The sequence below is a fragment of the Conger conger genome, chromosome 1 (assembly GCF_963514075.1).
Source record: "Conger conger chromosome 1, fConCon1.1, whole genome shotgun sequence".
NCBI lineage: Eukaryota > Metazoa > Chordata > Actinopteri > Anguilliformes > Congridae > Conger > Conger conger.
The window spans coordinates 46,518,844-46,541,086 of NC_083760.1; the positions used below are offsets into that span (position 1 = coordinate 46,518,844).

Sequence of the window (22,243 nt, forward strand, 5' to 3'; positions counted from 1 at the left end):
GGAAGACCCTTTAACTGGTACGTGCAGAAGGAAATGATTTGGGAAAGCTGAAGAGTATATAATTAGTAAAAAGAATGAAGACAGGCCTGACCCATATACACACAGAATTCACGAACACAAAATGGGGCGACATTGGCTCAAGTGGTAGAAGCAGTCGTCTGGCAGTTGGAGGGTTGCCGATCCCACCCTGGGTATGTCGAAGTGTCCCTGAGCAAGACTCCTAACCCCCAAATGCTCCTGACGAGATGGTTGGTACCTCGCATGGCAGCCAATTGCCGTCGGTGTATGAATGGGTGAATGAGAAGTATCAATTGTACGCCGCTTTGAATAAAGGCGCTATATAAATGCCACCCATTTACAAAACAAATCTCCAGTATTGCACAGCAAACCCAGCTAAAATAAACAATGCTCACATCTGGGTTAATAATGTCATGACAGTCTTCATCAGAGGTTTGGTTGGAGCATCTATTTCACACACTAACATAAGATGTAATCGACTGGAACAGTTTTTATTTAGACTCTCAAATCAGCCTAACCTGCATGTCTTTGGACTGTGGGAGGAAACTGGAGTACCCGGAGGAAACCCACACAAACACAGGGAGAACATGCAAACTCCACACAGACTGGCTGACTGGGATTCGAACCCAGGACCTCCTTGCTGTGAGGCGGCAGTGCTACCCACTGCACCATCCGTGCCGCCCAGGAATGAGCAATCATTCATATTTAGAAATGAACAGATTAATTGCAAAAAATTTATTTTTTAAATGAAATTTTAAAAATATATCTTACTCAATAATAGAGCAGTCAGGCAATGAACAGCAGTTATGTTACATCACCACTAAAGGATGAGAAGTCCAGAAACAGTTGCCCTCAAAGAACAGACCCTGTGAGACCACAGTTTTGAAACCGAAGCTGTAAATGTAGGTGTCCATGTGTATCCGTCTGTAGCCGGGTATATCTCCTGTGTTTCTGAAGTAACTACAGAGGAACCGAGCTTGAAGCAATCCAATAAGAAGTCACAGAAGACATTTCTTTCTGAAGGAGTGGTAGTGTCAGCACCTCTCAAACACTTTGTAAAGGTCGGGTAAATTGGCAATCTGTAGGACACTGCCATCCTCAGTGAAGTGCTTGGGCGGGCTGAGCAGTGTCCTGAAGGCTTTGAAGAGGAGGTGCTCCACATTCCATTTCCAAGAGCATCCACTGAAGCCTGGCTCCTCCCCCTGCAACAACAATCAGTGCTACATGACTACATCTGCGCTACATGACATTCACACAAATGTAGGGCTGAGGACCTGATGCTATGTCCTTTGGACCACCCAAACTGAAATGCAGATACCGCCCCCGTACTCAATAACAATAACATGCATGTACAGTCGTGTAAAAAAAAAAAAAAATAGCAGTACAACATCAGTAACTTCATGAACCATTCTTATTAGTAGTAGTGATATTATTTATTAATTATTTATTATTATTTACTTGCAGATGTAGTAGTGTAATAGAAAAACAACAGACCCAACTGTGATGACATGCATGCTGCTTGTTCTGAGAAATTGACTCATTCATTGAAAGGGGCGAGTTCAAAATAATAGCATAATGTGGAGTTTAATTAGAAAATGCATTAATTCTGTGAAAAAACAGGTGTCATTAATTTTCCTTTATTAAGGAAGAAAAGAAGCAAATGTTTCACACATTGTTATAAAATATATTTCCTTCTGAATTGCTAAGTAAAATGGGCTGTTCGAAGGAACAAAGTCATTTGATTAAAAAGTTGATTGGAGAGGGGAAAGCGTATGAAGAAGTGCAGCAAATTATAGGATGCTCAGATAAAAATGATCTCAAATGCTTTAAAATGGCAACAGAAACCCGGAACACGCAGAAGAAAATGAGCAACTACTGTTAAAACGGATCGAAGAATAGTCAGAATGGCAAAGATTCAGCCATTCATCAGCTCCAGAAAGATCAAAGATGATCTACAATTACCTGTAAGTGCCGTTACAGTCAGAAGACATTTGATCAAAGCTAAGCTATCGGCAAGAAGCCCCTGTAAAGCACCATTGTTGAAAAAAATGGCATGTGCAGAATCGGTGAAAATTTGCCAAGGAACACATCAATTGGTACAAAGAGAAATAGCGTAACATTCTGTGAACTGATAAAATTGAGTTAAATTTTTATTTACGGGTTTAGTGGTCGTTGACAGTACGTCAGATGACAGTAAGTCAGACGACCAGGTACTGAATTCAAGCCACAGTACACTGTGAAGACAGTGAAGCATGGTGGCATAAAAATCATGGTATGGGGAAGATTTTCATACTATGGTGTTGGGTTTGTATACCAGGGATTATGGATCAGTTTGAATACATCAAAATACTTGAAGAGATTATGTTGCCGTATGCAGAAGAGGAAATGCCCCTGAAATGGGTGTTTCAACAAGACAACGACCCCGAACACCCGAGAAAGCGAGTAACATCTTGGTTCCAGACAAAAAGGATTGAGGTAATGGGAGTGGCCAGCTCAATCCCCAACCTCAACCCCATTGAAAACTTCTGGGGTGACATTAAAAATGCAGTTTCTGAAGCAAAACCCAAAAACTCACAGGAACTATGGAATGTAATTTGTTCATCCTGGGCTGAAATACCTATTCCTAGGTGCCAGAAGTTGGTTGACTCGATGCGCAGCAGCAACAATGGTTATGCAACTAAATATTAGTTCAGTAATTTAAAATGAAGTTAAATCTTGAAAAATTTCTTCAGTTTATACAGTAATGTTTGACTTTGAAGAGAAAAATGTTGACACTGCCATTTTTTTTAACAGATTAATATTCCTTTTCTTTGCTTCCTGTAAAAGAATAACACAGACTTGATAAAATGTGTTAATGCTTTGGAATTGAATGTGTAATGTTTCCACTACATTCGAAATATGGAACTAAGAGCTATAAAAAAATTTTTTTTAATACACTGCTATTTATTTGAACACAACTGTATACATTTCATGCACACACACAAACATGTATATTAACAAATTCAAAATACATATTACTGCATCAAGGATACATACACTTTGCTGTGCCGCAGGAGATTCTTCCACAATGAACCTCTTCCTGATGGAGTAGAACATACTGCACTCCTGGCAGAAATCCCTGAAGCAGTTCGTCTCACTGTCCCAGTTCACCTGAACACAACATGCATTTTAACTCAATCACGCAGCAAAACGGCTGTGTGACCACTGCACTTTCTTCAAAAGGTACATTTCTCCATAAACACAGTACTCAAAACCTGAAATCCACACTAATCCATAGTTGAATGGTATTAAGTAGAGTGACAACTAGGTTATTTAGCGGACACTGTTTATTTACAATATTTAGCTGACAGTATACATCTCATTTAGCAACATTTATATCACTGTAATTAAACTAATTTATGCAGAAAACAATATAATCATACATGTCTCATATCGACTCAATTCAATGACTCGCCTCAATAAACCATTCATTGAATCATTCATATTTATAAATATACACATTCATAGCAAAACATTTATTGTAAAAATAACATCCAATCTGATCTTATTGTGGTTACACCAGGGCATGAACCACCACCCTTCCGGGTTCCAATCAAGCACCTTAGGTAAATAAACACCACTGATCTAGAATATTCTTGTAATCAGTTTTGGTCTGATATAGGCAGGAAATGTAATTGATCAGCCCTAACATCAGCCTACTCGCCATCAAGGTGTATCAGCACTTTTATATGAGAGTGCAAACCAACGTAAAGCCATACGGAGGACTACCAAACTCAGTATAATATTGTATTAACAATCCAATCCAGCATCTCATTCGTGACATTGTGCATGTTGCCATGCTATTTCATAAATTCATTAATCAGCTATACCTGGATGGTAGCCATTGTCTTCCATACTTGTCCCACATTTCCCAAGTGTTCAGATATTTTGTACACAACTTAATGTGAAATAAATATTCTGAGTGCAAGCCATGCCTAAACACATTCTATAATCTGAAGCACACTCATGAATATTAAAGACAAGCTGAAACAGAAGTTAGAGCAGCACCAGTTTCCACGATATGACATACACGCAACTGAAATGGCTCTTTCGGGGGGAGGCGTGGAGTCTATTTGACTGACATCTGGGGGGAAAGAATATGTGGTGCTGCGTGAAAGGATATTGAAATGGCTTTCAAAAAAATTGAAAGACATTTGATCTAAATGGACACCTGCTGGTCCATGATGATGTCAAATCTTGTAAAATCTTTAAAAAGTGAGGGTGTGGTTATCATCTTACCTCTGTGGCCAATCGCAGGATAAACATGGGAAGTCCCTCCATCGGTGGGATGTAGTTATCGAGGACCAGAGGCAAGCCTGTCAGATTTCCATCCTGCAAACACAGAGACAGCCAATGTAAAAAATAAAATAAATATATATTTAAAATAACAAAAATATTGCGTAAATGCACTTACAGAATATTTGTGGTCATTCAGTTGAAGGTGAAAACTGTAACAGCATTACTAGCAATTCCAGTAATATACAAATTAATACAGTAAAGACAATAAAACAACAAAAATAATATACAGTACTCACTTCTTAAGTCATCTAATGTTAGCCAATTCATTCGGTAAAGAATAATCCATGACGAGGTGTTCATTACACGGTTTTAATACAGGATGCAGGGGCGAAGAAACACCCGACACATAGCGGAGTGTGTTAAAACTGTGTAATGACCACCTCGGAGTGGATTATTCCGCTTATACCATGGTCTTTTACCAAAGATAAAAATATAAGCAGGGGTTTTTCATATTTTTGGGCATCAGCATGTATGGTTACATATGCTAGTTACGTTCTGCTATAAATAGAGAGGCTTTTGATTCTTTTTTTATCTTGGTTAAATTCAAGGTTTTAAACGTGGCTTAAATTGGTTTCTTATTTGCAACTTCATATTCATAATTCCTGGTCCACCTTACATTTTTTACACTGCCGTCGCACACAGCCTGTTTGCAATTTCTGAGCAACACTTTTAAACACCAAAATTGTCTATTAGCTCCGATCTCGCTGTAAAAATATCCGATTCCATTTCACAATTTTTTAATACAAAGAGCTTTATTGGCATGACAAGATAGCATTTCCAATTATCGGATCATTGCTCTGAACAACAATTGACAAACTAAAATTCCCACATTTGAAAACATAATTGTCTATGAGCCTGTACGTGCAGTGCACTAAACAGCACATTCTTTATTTCTGTTCTTCTTGTGTTCCTGCGGAGCCGGTCTGACCTGATCAATTTCCATAGAGAAATAGTCCTCCAGCATCTCGGCTTTCTTCTTCAGGAAGTCCACAATGTAATTGGCCAAGCCCTCCTTCGGCCCATCCTCCTCTGACCAACCACTCTCCGGCATCTCCAGGGCCAACATTGCCAGGTCATAGAGTGGAGCCGGCATCTACAAATATAGAGGGTGGCACCAGAGTTGGGGGTAACGCGTTTGTAAAGTAAGGTAATGATTCTACTTTTTTGGCTAACATGGCAATGTAACGTGCTACGTTTTAAATATGTGTAATGTTATGTTGATGGTAACCAATGTTACTTACCGATAATCTTAAGACACCAAAGTTTCCAAAGTCAAACATCAAAATCTGGTAGAACAGCTCCTGGCTGTGAAAGAAAGGTTGATAAAATATAAATTTACAGTCTCCTGTGATATATTCAAACTGACTTTCTATTATTGATAGTCACATCCATGAGAACAGCCCAAAATGATATGTTCATGCTGAATTCATAATGTATTTCCAAATGGATTGATGAAACAAAGGAAAACATAGAATCCATCCATGGTATGGAATGCAAAATGTCAGGTTCACTTTGTGAGATAAATGAACAAAAACACAAATTTAATAAAGTTGTTAAAACGACTCTTTAAATAACTGCTATAGTGAGCACTATAATTAATGGGACAATGACATTTTTTTGGTATTTAGATTCTGTACGCTAGCACTTCGGGTTTGAAAGAATACATTGACATTGAAGTGCAGACTGTCAGCTTTAATTTGAGGGTATTTTCATCCATATCGGATTAATCATTGAGAAATGATATAGCTTTTTGTACATAGTCTGCCCCCCCCATTTTCTGGCATCAAAAAATATCGGACAGTTTAATATAATGTAGAAAAATCATTTGTAATATTTGGTCGCATATCCTTTGCATGCAATGACTGCTTTAAGTCTGCGATGTATGGACATCACCAGGTGCTGGGTATCTTCCCTGGTGATGCTCTGACAGGCCTGTACTTCAGCCATCTTCAGTTCTTGCTCGTTTCTGAGACTTTTTGCCTTCAGCTTGAGCATATAAAATGCATGTTCAGTTGGATACAGATTGACTCGGCCAGTTAAGGATTTTCCACTTTTAGGCTGTCAAACCCCTTTTTGTTGTTCTAGCAGTATGTTTTGTGTCACTGTCTTGTAGCATTATGAAATGCCATCCAATAAGTTTGGAGGCATTTGATTTTATCTGAACAGATGAAACATTTCTGTAGACTTGTTCTACTTCTGTCTGTGGTCACATCATCGACGCTGACAACGGAGCCCGTTCCACTGCAGCCATACAGGCCCACTTTCCATCACTCTAGTACATGTTAATCTTTGTCTCATTTGTCCACAAGACTTTGTACCAGAACTCTTGGAGCTCTTTTACGTGCTTTTTAGAAAACTGTAACCTCGCCCTTTTTGTTCTTCAGGCTTATCAGTGGTTTGCATCTTGTAGTGTACCCTCTGTAGCTCTGCTGCTGTAGTCTTCTACATACGGTGGACTTTGACACACCTGCATCCACAGGTCAGTCTGCATCAGGGGGTTATCTTCACCACAGAGAGTATTCTCCGGTCATCCACTACAGTTTTCCTCGGTTCTACCGGGTCTTTTGACATAATTGAGTTGACTATTCTTGTTAATAATGAACCAAACTGTTGACTTGGGCAGGCCCAGGGTTTTTGCAATATTCCCGTTTTGACTGGTTTTCTTCTTCTTCTTTTTTTTTTAAATACATTTTTTCCAGATTTTTCCCCTTTTCTCCCAATTTGGTAGCCAATTGTACCTCGTCTGATTCAATTGGAGGTAGTCGTATTAGATGTACCGCCCGTACCCCATCCCTCGGCGGCCCGAATGAGAGTGACACGCCTTCTTCAAGCCGTCTCGTCCCCGTTGCCGTGATTCCGAGGCGCCCGGGGTGCTTATTGTGCGGCGATCTAATAACCCTGCCAAGTCCCTCCCTCTGGAGCAGCGAGCCAATTATTGCTGCCCCACGTGAGCCGGCCAAACTTGGCTTTTGGCAGGACCGAGAATCGAACCCCGGTCCCCGGTGTGCAACTGCAGCAAACTGCAACCGCAAGTCTGCTGTGTCTTAGCCTGTTGCGCCACCGCGGCTCCCCATGGTTTTCATTTCTGAGCCTTGTGATGGCTAGCTTAATTTGAATCGACACTGCTGTCTTCCTCATGTTGTCACACCCCAACAACAATCTCTTTGCAATTGCAAAGTCTAGAATCAAGACTGGACATCAACAGCCTCTTCTGCATTCACTAACAACACAAATCAATACACAGGCTTAAAAAAACACATCTGTGAAGAAAATTCAACAAATACTTTAAAATGGCGGGGCCATGTAGAAAAGGTGCTGTCATTTCTCGGTTCATCCAATATGGATGAAAATACCCTCAAATTAAAGCTGACAAAGCCTTTCAAACTCAAAGTGCTAGAGTACAGAACCAAAATAACAAAAAAATGTGTCACTGTCCAATGAATGGTGCTCATTGTATTCATTTCTGCAATGAATGACTTTTACATAATGACATAAGTTTTGCAAGTCTACAGCAGTGTGTAAAAGTGGGTCAGGCTTTTGGAACCTGAGCTTGGTGATGTCGAGCAGGTAAAGTTTAGTCTGGTGTTGGATGAGGGACCACTGCGGGTTCACACAGCCCACAAATGAGTGGTTTTGCAGCATCTCTCCCAGGCCTGCAGAAGGAAGTGAGAGATAAATATAAACTAATAGAAAAAAGCATTCTCACATTCAGACAAAAAGCTGCTTTGCACTGTCTTTACACCTCACATCAAAGTTCACTTGGAAAAACAAATTACAAGTCAATTTGTTTTCTAGCAGGAAAATGTCAATTGTAGCCAAATGCATTTCTTTAGTGCAATTCCCCGTTTAGATACGGGCACTCAGTTTAGATACCTTTGACCAGTTCCAAGGATTACTGATGATGTACAGTGAAAATAGGGCGGCCTGTAGCGTAGTGGTTAAGGTAAAGGACTGGGACACGCATGGTTGGTGGTTCTAATCCCGGTGTAGCCACAATAAGATCCGCACAGCCGTTGGGCCCTTGAGCAAGGCCCTTAACCCTGCATTGCTCCAGGGGAGGATTGTCTCCTGCTTCGTCTCATCAACTGTACGTCGCTCTGGATAAGAGCGTCTGCCAAATGCCAATAATGTAAAATGTAAAAAATATCATACATTTTCTCTTACCACGTTCATTTTGAATGTATTTTTGTGTAATTTTCTTTGCATTTGTTTGATGCCCAGACAGTGACATAATGCTTGCACACGTACCATTTTGTACAGCAACAATGAACGTACTATACTCAATACACATTCATAAATTTTCGATTGATTTTAACGTTTCTGGTTCTGCTTATCGGTTCTCGGTTCGGATTCCAATATGGTTAGAAATATGGTTACCCTACAACCAAGTGCATTGTTTCATTAAAATAACTACTTCAAAGTAAATACATAGAATACAAATAAATAAACTGAAGAAATATCCACAAAATATCCACAAATATGGTTTTCATTCCTTCTGCCACAAACTCAACTGCCTGTTTCACATCTCAAATAGCCAACAGGATTCCGTAGATAATTTAGTTATCAAAAGAATACTGTAGTTTGTTAACCAAGAATTTAAAACAGTTGCCTCCAGTCTATACACACACTCATCCGCATTCCACATATAAATATAACTAACATTAAAACACCATCTCCCTTGCCATGGCACATTGTATTGAGATAAAACTTCTATTTACACAAGTATTGTTAAAAGCGATAACAGTACATACAGTACCAGTCAAAAGTTTGGACATACCTTGCCCTTTGGCTTTTTTGAGGTTTAATTTCTACTGTCATCACACAATTCATATGTGGTCAAAGTGCAGATTGTCAGCTTTTATTAAACCAAGTCTTTATACATTTGGGTTTCACCATGTAGTAATTGCAGTACTTTTCAATGTTTGAGCAATGTGACCCATCAACATCACCAAAGTCTGGATATCTTATTTTCAGGTTGTCCTACAAGCGATACTAGAACTCTTTGCCTTTCAATGGATCTCTATGGGAATTGGGGGGTGGGACTAGATTCAGCCGTAAATTATGCTGATACAGTATGGAACACATTTGTTGCCTCAAAGGCTTTAAGTCATCAAGGGTCCGAGGTATCAAACAAGCCTCAAACAACCGTGCAGCTACTAGATATACAGTAGATACTTAAAGGGATGTTTCTCCCGAGTAATTCTTCCATTGAGTTCAACAGGAAAATTAGTCAGGTGAAATGTACCTGTACAGCATATCTGGCAGCAGCACGATGGTTTGAGCCTCGTCTGCAAAGAGATTTTTCTATCACTTGTACGACAACCTGAAAATATTATAACCAGACTCTGGTGATGTTGATAGGTCACAAATTTCAGGAAGTCATGGTATGGAAACAATATGCAACTAAACACACAAGGTTGGAAAAAAACACGTAAAAGTGCCCGCATAGGCACTATTATATTCATATTTATGATTCTTACATTTTGATGTTCTGAATCCACACAACTGTGTTTTTGGTAATACTTTCTGGCCCTCTAGAGGCCCGCACACAGCAGACATGTAAGATATAATGTCAAAAAGGCAGTTAAAAAAAAAAAATATATATATTTCATATTAGATATGCATTTAAAATTGACATATTCAAAATGCAATTTTTGGTTAATGTACCAGTTTGCAATCGCCTAATCAAGGCCGTTTATTCAAAACATACATAAGGGAAAATGCTCATTTAGGAACCAATGAGCAGTACCAAAAACATTATTACTATTATTATTATATATATATTTTTTTTTAATCGGTTATCTGGTTCTAATTTGGAACCGGTTCTCGGTTCCGAACCCTAATCCTGACATGACATGGGAAACATATTATTAAACAGTTCCTCTCAGGTAAAATACCTGCGTGTGCTCGCTCTGTGATTTCGCTCCGCAGCTCCTTCACACTGTGGAGTTTGATCTTACGCTTCCTCGGGATGGAAGCCGCAGTGAGTTCCTCCTCCTCGCCCTCCTGGCCCACGCGAGGTCGCTTCCTGCCAGAATGGTAAATGGTAAATGGTGAGCATTTATATAGCACCTTTAATCCAAAGCGCTGTACAAATAATGCTTCTCACCCATTCACACAACGTTATCTAAATCAAGTGTTCAAAGAAGACAGCAATGTAGAGGCCATATCATAAGATGCAAACCACTCATCAGTAGTAAGATCGGAAGATGAGATTACAATTTGAAGTACAGAGATGAGCCACAAAAGTTCTGGAACCAAGTTTTATGGACTGATTAGATGAAGATTAACCTCTACCTGACATGGAAAGGCCAATTAAGGAGAAAGAAGGGATCTGCTCATGATCCAAAACATACAAGCTCATCTGTGAAGCATGGTGGAGGAGTGTCATGGCTTGGGCTTGACAGCTAAATTAATATAACCAGATATAGTCTAACAGTCCTAAAAAGGCAGTCTAATTCAAGTGAATATTACGTCAAATATTAGCATTGTCTTGCCTGTACGCCAGCGGCACAAACTGCGTGGATAGGGGAGTGATTATCCTTGTGTGACACACTACTAGGAGAACATTCTCAACCGATTGAAAATAGGACGGTAAATTTAAAACGCTTACTTCTCCAAAACTAAAGCATGGGCACATTTAATACTTCCATTGTGTTTCTTCAATGGTTACTCCTTTAAAATTAAGAGGCAACGTGTCCTTAATAACCATACAAGTGACATGCTGTACAATATGCTCTTTTCTGGCTGAATTGTACTTGTGTTCAGAGGATCGCTATCATTTTCATTAATATAGAGATTTGTTATGGTGCTTTTATTGTCCATTATATCACATAGTTGTTTAATCTAAGATTGATGCAACATATTTTACACTGAAATGTTTAGATTATTCTCTCAGAATTGTTGCTTGCCATAGCCTACTCTGCTGTGCTAGTCAGTGGTGCTGCAATCATGTTAATTTTGCTTCTGTGAAATTCTACAACCCCTCTGCTGTAGGCAACTCCAATAAAAATATAGTCTATAATACATTTTTTATAAATTTGGGAGGATTAAGCCATCATTATAATGCAGGATGTACTTCTTTTTTTTAAACAGTTGGCTGTTTCGGTTAACCGGTTAATCAATTTACCATGCCCATTCTTAATTGTATTTAACCCCTTCAGTCCCAAGCCCAAACTCCACCAAAATCCTAAGTGGTTTTGGCTTTGGTTGAACAAAAACAATAGTATAGCAGCCATTTTGATTGGGTGAAAAGATATAAGATCATATGGCCATAATGGGATTTTACAGTAGTTAGGCTCGAGTCCCATATTGGGACTGAAAGGGTTAACACAGAGATTAAGGTACCAGAATACAAAAAGGTAGACATGCTAAAAAAGATCTGTAGATAATGGACTTTTGTTGGAGAGAGATTGGGATTGCTGGATTCACAGGGCCTCACCTAGAGCTCATTTGAGAAGGTCTAGGGTTATCGCCCTGCATATCCTCCAATTCACCAGGCCCAGCTTCCTCCAGTGCAGCCAGCATGTCTACATCCTCCAGCTCCTCTGCTGCATTTTTGGCTTTATCCATCGGGTCCACGGCCTGGTCAGCAGATGCCGATTGAGTCTGTGGAACTGGGACAGGCCTGTTGCTGGGCTGCAGGAAGGCATCCAGCTTCTGGGCCCGGCAGTCTGTCCGAACCATCTGGTGAGCGTAAACCCGGTCAGAGGGCTCAGACCCAGAGCTGCTGGGTTTTGGGTCCGCAGAGGAGACACACAGGCCTGGGAGCAGAGTCTGCAGGGAGGGAGAGATAGAGATGGTGCATCTCAATCTACTGGGAGAGAGAGAGTAGGTTGTAGCTTTTGGTCCTACTTATATAAATGACTTTGTTGTGTTACTGGAATATCTGCAGCTCCTAGCCTCACTCTAAAAAACAATGAAGTCAAATGTCTACTCTATGCCGGTGACTGGTGGTGCGGTCACCCACACAGAGGAAGGATTGGATCTGAAGGCAACACCTGGATCTGCTGGAGAAATACTCCCAGAACTGAGCCCTGACAGTAAATAGAGGAAAAATAATAATAATAATTTGTACGAAAGAAAGCCAGATGTCACAAAACCACAAAACGCCCTAAAGCATTCTTTATACAATGACTATCTAGGACTGAGAATGAGTGCCTCTAGATTCAGCAGTGAATGCACTGAAAGAAAAAGCACAACAAGCATTTTTTGCAATTAAAAGACAATTTCAGGTAATCTAAATTAAAATTTGGTAGTGCGATTTTGCCTATTGGACTATATGGGTGAGATATGGGGCTCACTCAGTAAACTTGAGTACACTAAATGGAATAAGCTTCCAACAGAGACCATGCATGCTGAATTCTGTAGAAATACAGTGTATTTGGACAGTGACACATTTTTTGTTTTGGGTCTGTACTCCAGCACATTGAATTTGAAATAAAACAATGATTATGAAGTTAAACTTAAAGGGGACCAAAAGTATTGGCAAATTAACACAAACCTGTGTGAAGTAGGTTCTAGAAGAATTAGACCCCAGTAGTTTGCTCTCAATGTGTTTCTGGATACTCTCGATGATGCAGTCTTCATGTAGGAAGTGAACCTCATGTTTGGTGGGGTGGACATTAACATCAATGTTGTGTGGAGCGATTTCTAGGCTACAAAGAAAAAAGAAAATACTGAAAAACACATTTCCACCTTCTCAGGCAAAGCACAAGCATTCTCCCATCTATATTACCTGATATAAAGAAAAGGGTGCGTGTTTTTGGGAAGATATGCAGCGTACACGGTTTCTATGGCTTTTTTAAGAGCACTCGATTCCACCAGCCGGTCTAGAAAACAAAAATAACAGCCATTTTTCTTTTCCACCCAGGTTAATTCAGAATAAATACAATTTATACACTGTTGCACTAATGAGAAAAAAAAAAAAAAAAATTATAATTCACCATTTGGTTTTGATGGAACAGAACTCAGACACCATTATTCCATATCTAGTCTCTCAAGTGAGTGAACTCTAAAGAAAACATTGATGTGTGTATGCGCTTGTGTGTGTGTCTGTGTGTATGTGAGACACATACGGTTGATGAAGAGCAAGATGATGCACTTCTTGACGGAGTAATTAGCATTGGAGATGAACCCCTTCAATTTGAAAGCAAGTTTCTGATCCTCACATCCAACTTCAATCAGCTCCCTATCAATGCAAAAGCCACAGTTACAAAGACAGCCACGATCTACCACAACAAACTGCTCCACAAAAATCACTCTGACAGAGAAACAGCAATTAAGCCTAGAATTTCAGAACAAATTACAGAAATGAGCAGTTCATGTAATAATGAGAAAACAAAGACAACTTGTCTATTGGAGTATCCTCCAGAGGGGCTGAAAAACTGTACCTGTTCACAGCTTGGATTCAGTACCTACTCACAGCATTGCCAAATACGGTTTGGATTCAGTACCTACGTACCGCATTGCCAAATACAGTTTGGATTCAATACCTACGTACCGCATTGCCAAATACAGTTTGGATTCAATACCTGCTCACAGCATTGCCAAATACAGTTTGGATTCAATACCTGCTCACAGCATTCCCGAATACGGTTTGGATTCAGTACCTACCTACCGCATTCCCGAATACGGTTTGGATTCAATACCTGCTCACAGCATTCCCGAATACTGCTCGGATATTATCCACAGTGGAGGCACCAGACAGGGTTCTCACGTCTGCTGTCGTCTCCCCTTGCTGTAGAGAATGAAATATCCATGTTTCCTTTTAAATGGACTAATAAACAGATGACCTTTGGATTCAAAAAAGCTGTGGGACTCCATGAAGGCCATTACAAATATGAATACCACCAAGAAACGCCTCAGTACTGATGATGATCTGGGGAAGGCAAATTAACTGAATTACTTTTTTCTCAGATTTGATAACCATGACTTTTCTGTGGAATCTAATAATGTCATAGAAACTATTTTAACTGATGTTAGCTATAGGATTATAATTGATCCACTCAGGATTCAGTCTATTTTCAAACATGTGTGCACTAATAAATCCACCGGCCCAGATGGCATTTCTGCACTGCTTTTAAAGGCATGTGCAGAAGAGCTCACTCCAGCTTGGTGCCCCATCTTTCAGAGGTCTGTGGCTTCACACACTGTTCCTGCTCTGTGGAAAAAATCCATCATAGTTCCTGTAGCTAAGAAACCGTGCCCAGTTGATAACAATGATTTTAGACCTGTGGCCCTGACTTCGATTGTAATGAAAAGTTTTGAGAAATACATGTTATCTGTGCTTAAGGCAGAGGTCAACTTGGTACTTGATCCATACCAGTTTGCTTATAGGCAGGGGAGAGGTACTGATGACGCTATTAACAGCATCACCCACTCCACTGTCAAGCACTTGGAATGCCCAAAAGCATATGCACGGATTTTATTTATTGATTTTAGCTCGGCTTTTAACACACTTCAACCCCACCAGCTCATCTCTAAACTGAGGCAGATGAGTGTTAACCCTTTTTTAATCAAGTGGTATTTTTCCTTTTTAACCAATCGGAGTCAGCAGGTTAGAGTCAATAACACCCTCACAGAATGCAAATCAATCAGCACAGGTGCCCCACAGGCTTGTGTCAACTCCCCGGTTCTTTTTACACTTTATACTAATGACTGTATAAGCAGCCACCCAGGGAACCTCGTTTTTAAATTTTCTGATGATACCGCCATCCTCAGTCTACTGCACAATGATTCCAGTACCTCAGCCTATTTTTCTGAAATAGAAAACTTTGTGCAATGGTGTGATGCTCACCACCTCACTCTGAATGTTAACAAAACTAAAGAGTTGGTCTTAGACGCGAGATCAGTAGGGGATCATAGCCCTGTCGTTATACACGACTCACCCATTTAGCAGGTCAGCTCTTATAAGTATCTTTGAGTTCACTTAGATGACACTTTTAGTTGGTATGTGCGTGTTGATATCTTGTGTTCTCGTCTACAGCAGAGACTGTATTTTCTACGCAGACTGAGAGTATATGGGGTGGACAAAGCATTATGTTTTTATTTTACCAGGCAGTGCTGGAGAGTTTAATCAGATATGGGATATCATCCTGGTATGGCAACCTCACCGCAAAACAAAAAACTAAACTCGCTCGTCTGGTGCACACGGCCATGAAGGTCATTGGAAAAAGCAGCTACCAGACCTTGCAGTCTATTTATGAACAAACTGTTCTTAGGCAAGCCCAGAGAATAGTAAATGACCCTTCTCACATTCTCCATTCAGAGTATGACCTCCTACCCTCGTTCTAAGAACTCATTTGTTCCAACTTCCATTCAATTTCTTAACAATGCTGCTTGAGGCTGAAGTTTATGTAATAATTTTTATAGTGCCTTTATTATGGTGATCTTTTAGCATGTAGTATTATGAGGTGTATGTATGTGTTATGTTATGGGATATGTGCAATACTGTTATGTAATTGTTGATGCTGTTATGGCTGAGGATGTATTGTTTGTTGTCATTGTGACTGTCAAGGCATTCATATCGTATCTCAATAGTAAGAGTAAGAGTGAGTAAATGGTAAGTGGTAAATCTAGGTAGTAAGGTTGTGGGGAAAACTCAGCCATGGCTCACAAATTGGTATAGTTCACACATCCAGAGGAAAGCAATAAATATTATTGATGACAAATATCATCACCTATCCCCAAAGTTTCTGCAACTCCCCTCGGGTAGGCAATAGAGGATGCCATCTCTATAAGAAGACCTTTGTTCTGAATGCAGAAAGCATTCTGAATTCCAAAAAAATCAGAATAGAAATCACTGTATGTTTGGGTATTTTTAGACAATCTTTTATGATTATTTACTAGTACATGGCCTATGTGTTTTATGTCTAATGTATTCTATGGTTGTAATGTGATGTATATGCCATGTGCAGCCAAAGACAAATTTCCATGTGTGGATAACGCTTTTCTAATCTAATATCAGCAGAGTTAATATATAAAATACCAGCTCATTAAACTGTAAAGCCCAAAGTGCAAGGTGAGAAGTCCCATCACAGTGATGCAGGCAACTGCCCAAACAATTGTGTACTGTACACCATGCTGATAATTAACATGAACATTCCAGGAAGCGGGTACAGTATAACATGCAAATAATTTAACAGTGTTCAGGAATACCACTCTGAGATAAATGGACACACAAGAAGTACATTGTAAATGTCCAGTAATTTTGCACATCTGTACATGTAGGCTTCTATAGACTTAAATGCTGTTTAGGATTTTGTACACCAACCTTTTTAACTGCAAAGCTTTTCCCAGAGTTGTGTATTGCATACCTGTAAAATATATTTTCAGACAGATTAATACAATAATTATATCAAACAAGTTCATTTCAAATGTTTTTATCAATGTATATCTAACACTGTAAAGTAATTATGGCAGGGTGTTCTTGTGCCGACATTGAATGCAACTACAACTATATAAAGGCTATATTAGTACTGCAAATGGATTCCTATGAATATGCTACTGTACATTAGTACTCTGTACTGAAAAATTCCATTAGCATGCTACAATAGTACTGTACATGGATTTATTCCATGAGTACACAACATAAGTACTGCTAATTAACTGAAGGAAGAAGGGCTGGGCATAACATTGATTGTAAAAGGTTCTTGTCAGACCTGCTCACCACTTCCACAATTTTGGAATATTCCTCACTGGGGCTCTTCAGAGCCTTTCGCCGGGTGGAGACATTATAAAACAAATCCTCCACCTGTAAGAAACATAACCCACTCAGCAAATGAGAATGTGACAGAGTAATGCTATTTCTGTACACCCAAACTGTGGTGTTGTGAATATGTACGTAAAATAATTAAGAAAATGTACATTTACTCCTTATTTAAGAAATAGATATTTTAGAGTTTAAATTAATCAAATTAGGATACAATTTCCACAATAATATGCTGCCTAGCAAAGCAAGCTGAATTGTCCCGAGCAAATTCCCTTGCTTACTTTTCAACACTTTACAACAACCAAGGGTATAAAATTGGATCACAAATTGTGAAATGAGGAGGGCTGGCTATGTTGACACATTGATGCATAGACACATTATATTAATATTCAACAAAGCCAAAATACTGAGTTTTTTGGAAGAGAAGAACAGATGGTGTATGTCTTTAAGCGCAGGTTTCCAATCTCACACATTTTCAAGAATATTAGAACAACACATCAGCATAGAATTGACAGATTTCAGTTTCAAGACCTTTAAGTGCAGGAACAGACAGTAGCCCTCCAGGATTTGAGTTTGAGATCCCTGCTTTAAAGACACCATGACCCTAGTGCCGTGACTATCTGAGTCCCCTTCATAAACAATGCCCTTAACCCAATCATGTTTAAATACACTGATTTTGATATGCACCCCCTTTATAAAGACTGAACATAACTTAAAAACACTTACAGTGATCTGGGTCCCCTGGTTTCCTGCACAGGGTTTTGGAGGTGCCTTCAGTTTGCCATCACAATAATTGGCTCTAAAGGCACAGAACAGGTGTTAAATAACATAAGGTGTTACGATTGGTAAACAGGTATTCATCAATACACTGTGACCTGAGAGTCATTGCTGAAAGTAGTTATGCTTTAATTCAAAGGCACACCAGCGACTGTAGAGTGCAAGCTGAGTTTCCACTCAGAAAATATACATATACAGTCCGCAGAGAAATATTGGAACAGCAAGACCAATTAATTTATTTTTGCAATTACACTGAATACAGTTGGGGTTGAGATAAAAATATGAACATGAGACAAGAATTGAGAATTTCAGCTTTTATTTCCTGGTATTTACACCGAGATGTGTTAAAATTACTTCACCTTCTGATTCTTACTACTGATAAGTGATTTGCATCTTGCCTCTATATTGCTGCTCTCTAAATCTTCTTTAGTTGATTGAGATACCTTCACCCCTGCCCTGTGGAGGTTTGTGATGTCACTGACTGATGTTTTGGGGTTTCTCTTCACAATGTTTCTGTCATCAACTGCTGTTGTATTCCTTGGACGAATTGTTTGATGTCTGTTGCTCAGTACACCTGTGGCTTCTTTCTTTGCTTTTCTAAGCTACAAAATAGTTTGTTTTTCTCCCAGACAGCTCTCTGGTCTTCATGTTGGTTTATTCAAATTCAGTCTTCACAGGCATAACCCAAAGCTAAACCAAGACTTGACTTTAAGAACTATTTATTGTTTAACCAATCAATCTAACAGGACACATCTGGGCAACAAGAAACACCTGTTAGTTACATGTTCCAATACTTTCGCCCATCCAAAAATTGGGTGGTCTGACTCAAAATGTGATATGTTCTAAGCTGTTTAACAAATGTCGATAAAATACCAGGAAATAAAAGCTGAAATTTGGATCGGTCATCTCATGTACATCTTTTGACCTCAAACTAAATTGTCTTCAGTGTATTGCAAAGACAAAGGAATTGACCTTGCTGTTCCAATACTTTAAATATATGTATTGCCATTTCAGTTTTAACAACGAGAACATAAAAAACAGAACACACAATACAACATTCCCCACCAATCAGGAAAATAATAATAAATAAAAAACACAGTGTAAGTTTAGCAATTTCGTCCTAACAACGCATAAGAGCAGAAGATACACTGAGCTAGTTTTGTTCAAATACTTTTGGAGGGGACTGTACATACTGTATAAGAAACCTACCTGTAAGCACATTTTCCATCTGCCGTTTTGGTTGTTATGGTTACATGAGCTACATGGCTGATACTAGCAAGGGCCTGCAACAAGAGCACAGCTATATTAGAACATCTTAATTATGAAAAACATAAGTTAATAATGGACTGAATCACTGCTATAAAATCTAGAAATGCTGCAGTGGTACGGTCACAGCAAATTTGAGCCAGGCTGCAAAAATAATCCTGGTTGCCCATCTAACATTAAGACAATATAAAAGCACAACTATAATGTCCTTATGAAAGCAAACAAGCTAGCTAACATTATCGATAGCATCACCTTATTAAAGCCAGCTAGCTGAATGCATATAACCAGAAATAGTCTAATAGTCCTTAAAAGACGCTCTAATTTCACACTAATTTAAGTGAACCTAACGTTAGTAAAATATTTGCTGTGTGGATAGGGGAGTGGTTATCCTCGTGTGACGCACTACAAGGAGAACACTCTCAACCAGTTGAAAATAGGACGTTTTACTTCTCCAAAACAAAAGAACGGACATATTTAATACTACACAGATGAAGCAAGAGGACTAATGTGATGCTTGGGACAATTTTTTGGAGACACAAATGCTTTCCATTACACATGCATTACCCTGCAGAATCACACAGCGCCCAGCAAATATAATAACTTACTTATCTAGTTGACACTCCTGACCAATCAGACCATCAAAACCAAGAAAGCATGGCAAGAAAGCATGCTAACCCGTTGATTCATTCTCAGATAGAGGGCTTCTAAATGAGCAGCTTAATATGACTGGTGAATCATGACTTTACTTGAGGATCAGGACAACGTGCAGTGCAACGTATCATACTGTATTTAAATATTCATTTAAAATTCAAGCAATCATGAAATAAAATGTTAATATTCCTCTGCTGTTATGTAAATATTGTACAATCCACAAAGATGCAGAAACGTGATGCAGCTGTAAACTGCTGTAAAAGCTATAGAAGATGATATTAAAGTGACGGTAAAGGCAAATCTCTGAATGGATTCAGACTACACTGTATGGGGTAATTATGGTATCGGCAATCAGTCAGAATCTTAAGGTATCATAAGAATCAGCAAAATTAGATAAATCAAATGCATTGCATTCAGTTCAAATTATAACCAGACTCTGAGCTGTTAGGTCAGGGTCATTGATGACATCAAAAATTCCCTGACATAATGGCCAATACATGTTTTAGTTTCATTGCATATCTCCTCCTTGTTTCACAAAATTTTAATAGAGATATGCATAGAGAGATTTGCAGCACAAGCTATGTGGTGGCATAATGATGCTGAGGTTAACACAGTTGCCTCACAACAACACTCTGGGTTTGAATCCTGACTGGGGCCTTTGTGTGTGGGGCCTTTATGCGTGGAGCAATTAACCAATTTTCAGCTCTTGATCCTTGTTCCAAACTTATCTGTCTCCCAGTCTCCCTCCTTCTCCAATACAATGTACTTGTGGGTGGTACGTTTGGAGAGTTGAGAAGGGAGGTGGGGTGGTGAGGCGGTCCAAACACCCGAACAATCCTGACATTGTTTTCAATACAGATTTTATGCCAAAGTAGAAATATGTGTTATTGTAATCATTACATCATTCTGAATAGATATTGGGTGGATGTGTCGTGGATACCTCCCTCTGTGATAATAATTGGGGGGGGATAAATGCACAAACTGGAACTGTTAAACGTTACCTACCTCTCCCCTGAAACCATAGGTAGAGATGGCGTTCAAGTCTTCAAATTTCTCGAGCTTGCTTGTGGTAAATCTTTCACAAACTATTTCCATATCGTCTTTCTGAAATTAACACATATCATTCCAGAAAAGCAAAACCACGTTAACAAACCGATATCAGCTGCAATTAAAACAAAAAAAAAACTATTCAACAACTAACTTATCATATTAACACAATGTTCGAAATGATCAGGTTAGTTATATCCACTTACTCTGATCCCTGTACCGTTGTCCTGAATCTGGATTAGTTTTAGTCCGCCTTCTTTAACAGTGACCTGAATACTGGTGGCATGGGCATCCAAACTGTAAAACAGATAACATTAGTTAACATGCTAATTAGACATACATCTAAGTTAGCAAGATGAGGATTAAACGAGTGTTTACCAAGCTGGTTAGCCATCTCACATTAGCCAGTTTAGTAATCTACATTCTGAAAGTGCAGCTGGTAATTTCCTCAAACTACTTCGCTACAATAACTACCGTTGGCTCTACACAAATAAAAACAGTGCACTCTCCACAAGTCTCACCAATTTTCTATCATTTCCTTTATTGCGTTCGCAGGCCGTTGAATTACTTCTCCCGCTGCAATGCGATTTACTACTGTCTCGTCCAATCTTCGGATTGTCCCAGCCATATTTTAAATTTTCCTTCGCTAGTTATACGTTTCAATAAAAATTCGCAAACATTAAAGTTACATCTAATGTGTTTGTCTAAGTACCTAGCCAGCTAGTTGCATAAACTGCACAACCCACTACAACACACGCGGGAAATACTTCAATTCATATTACCAAAGATGGTGGATATTTGAAATGTTGTTATGTTTCAGGTCCAGCAGAACACGCTTTGCTGAGATCAAATAATAATGCGTGTAATATCTGAGTATAACATGAACACTGAAGCAGCAAAGGGCGTTAAAAAAACAACTATAGTTCATTTTAGTTTCAATGCTACCTATGTGTTAAGTGATACAAAAGTGACAACATTAACAAATTCACGATAGATATTAAATCTGGCCAATTAACTTTCCGTAAAATGTCAAACCCTTTCATAAATAAACGTGTAGACCAGCACTGTGTCACAAACAGGGTTCATAAAATGCCTTTATGTTCAGGTTCTTTTATAAGACTAGGCCTACTATACATCATTTTGTCGTTCTCGAAGAAAATCCAAGTAGATATAACTCCTGTATTGACGTCACTTATTTGCTTGAAAGCAGCATTGTTGAAAAAGGGACAACATGACCATGTTCACGTGACATGTCACGTTGGCCAATCAGAGAAAAAACTGTGGGCCCTGGCAAGAGCGCCGTTTTTCTGTCGCCGTTTCCCTTCCATTTGTGACACAGCTCCGCCTGCCTCCCCTAGTGCCTTATACACCATAGACATATACACGCTATGGCATCGCAGAAACCGGAAGTATCTATTAGGACCTCGAATATGT

The 22,243-nt window shown here is 39.2% G+C and overlaps 1 protein-coding gene across 3 annotated transcripts; it reads right to left on the reverse strand.

The window, feature by feature from the left end:
- Positions 1–738: 738 nt before the first annotated feature.
- On the reverse strand, positions 739–22,126 carry mlh1 (mutL homolog 1, colon cancer, nonpolyposis type 2 (E. coli)). 3 transcript variants are annotated; one of them, XM_061252462.1, is made up of 19 exons: positions 21,592–22,126; positions 21,016–21,106; positions 20,768–20,866; positions 19,055–19,128; positions 17,795–17,867; positions 17,019–17,110; positions 16,631–16,673; positions 14,007–14,095; positions 13,434–13,546; positions 13,094–13,187; positions 12,860–13,013; positions 11,798–12,132; positions 10,254–10,384; positions 7,901–8,009; positions 5,598–5,661; positions 5,285–5,449; positions 4,297–4,389; positions 3,055–3,168; positions 739–1,220 (listed from the first exon to the last, which is right to left on the reverse strand). In XM_061252462.1, the coding sequence occupies exons 1-19, from the start codon at positions 21,735–21,737 to the stop codon at positions 1,053–1,055; spliced, it is 2,247 nt and encodes a 748-aa protein (XP_061108446.1). In that variant the 5' UTR covers positions 21,738–22,126; the 3' UTR covers positions 739–1,052. The 3 variants fall into 3 exon arrangements, with proteins under 3 accessions (XP_061108446.1, XP_061108454.1, XP_061108461.1); XM_061252470.1 differs by lacking the exon at positions 21,592–22,126 and adding an exon at positions 21,331–21,578; XM_061252477.1 differs by lacking the exon at positions 21,592–22,126 and adding an exon at positions 21,188–21,324.
- Positions 22,127–22,243: the final 117 nt, after the last annotated feature.